Source organism: Gossypium raimondii, chromosome 6 (genome assembly GCF_025698545.1).
Source record: "Gossypium raimondii isolate GPD5lz chromosome 6, ASM2569854v1, whole genome shotgun sequence".
Taxonomy (NCBI): Eukaryota; Viridiplantae; Streptophyta; class Magnoliopsida; order Malvales; family Malvaceae; genus Gossypium; species Gossypium raimondii.
In genome coordinates, this window is record NC_068570.1 from 33,674,972 (window position 1) to 33,676,362 (window position 1,391).

At 37.9% G+C, this 1,391-nt stretch overlaps 1 protein-coding gene across 1 annotated transcript; it reads right to left on the reverse strand.

Moving 5' to 3' along the window:
* Window positions 1-393: 393 nt before the first annotated feature.
* On the reverse strand, window positions 394-1,152 carry LOC128041722 (uncharacterized). The gene is made up of 2 exons (XM_052632023.1): window positions 570-1,152; window positions 394-458 (listed from the first exon to the last, which is right to left on the reverse strand). The coding sequence occupies exons 1-2, from the start codon at window positions 1,150-1,152 to the stop codon at window positions 394-396; spliced, it is 648 nt and encodes a 215-aa protein (XP_052487983.1).
* Window positions 1,153-1,391: the final 239 nt, after the last annotated feature.

Consider the following 1,391-nt stretch of genomic DNA (forward strand, 5'->3'; position numbering starts at 1 on the left):
AAAAGCAGCAGGAGCATTAGTCAAGCCAAATGGCATTACTAAAAACTCATAATGACCATAGCAAGTTCTGAAAGCAGTCTTCGGCACATCACACTCTTTTAACCTTCAATTGATAATATCCAGATCTAAAGTCTATATTCGAAAATACCACACCACCTTTCATTTGATCAAACAAGTCATCGATATGAGGTAAAGGATATTTGTTTTTAATTGTGACCTTATTCAACTATCTATAATCTATGCAAATCTCAAATATCCATCTTCCTTTTTCACAAATAAAACAGGTACAACCCAGGGAGACACACTCGGCCTGATGAACCCTTTATCTAATAACTCTTGCAACTGTGTCTTTAACTCCTTTAACTCAGTTGGTGTCATACGGTATGGTGTTACTCATATCAGAGCTGTTCCCGGAATTACATCAATTACAAATTTAACTTCGCGATTAGGTGGTAAACCTGACAATTCCTTAAGAAATACATCAGTAAATTCATTAATAACTAGTAACTATTCTAACTTTAATTTAGAATTTCGAGTATCAAGAAAGTAGGCTAAGAATGCCTCATTACCTTTATGCAATAATCTCTGAGCTGGAAAGGCTGAAATAATTCTAACAATGTCTTCTGTATTCCCAAACTCAACTGAAATTACTTCCCCTGTCTGACATTTCAGATCAATCCGTTTTTCTCTACAATTTACTACAGCATCATGCTTTGTTAACCAATCCATTCCCAGAATAACATCAAATTCCCGAAAGGGTAGAAACATCAAATCAGTAGGAAATTCACAGTCTTTTACTTTTAGTGGACAATTTCGACACACTGAATTGACAATTACACTTTGGCGTAATGGATTAGTGACTTGAACATCATAATCAGTAGGTTCAGCAGATAATTTCTTTTCTAATACTAATGCAGTGCAAACATAGGAATGTGTGGACTCAGGGTCAATCAATGCATATACAATAACATCAAAAAGATAGAATGTACCAGCAATAACGTCCGAAGCCGTAGCTTCCTCCCTCGCTCGAATGGCATAAGTACGTGCAGGGGCCCTAGCCTCTGACCGGGTAGCAGAATCTTTCATACCCGAACGAGCAGTCCTAGCGGCACTATTTTGACCTGAACGTTTACTTCTTTGGGGCGTGGCCATTTATTTTTCTTTCTACTTTTCTTCCTCTCTTTGCAACTGAGGGCAATCTCGAATAAAATGGTCGGTGGCTCCACATTTATAACAATCCCTTGCTTTACCTCTACATTCACCCAGATGATATTTTCCACAATATTTACATTTGGGCCTAGAAACATTATGTACATTGCCCACACTGGCTGCAGGTCTAATAGTTGCCCCGAAATCTTGTTGAGTCGCCTTATTCTTATTTGATCGTTCTG

What these genes read in the sequence shown, in the direction of transcription:
- LOC128041722 (XM_052632023.1), bottom strand. Translation starts at nt 1,152, where the DNA reads ATGGCCACGCCCCAAAGAAGTAAACGTTCAGGTCAAAATAGTGCCGCT. An exon ending in TCAGAGATTATTGCATAAAG is followed by an intron (nt 459 to 569) that starts GTAATGAGGCAT and finishes AGGAATTGTCAG; the next exon opens with GTTTACCACCTAATCGCGAA.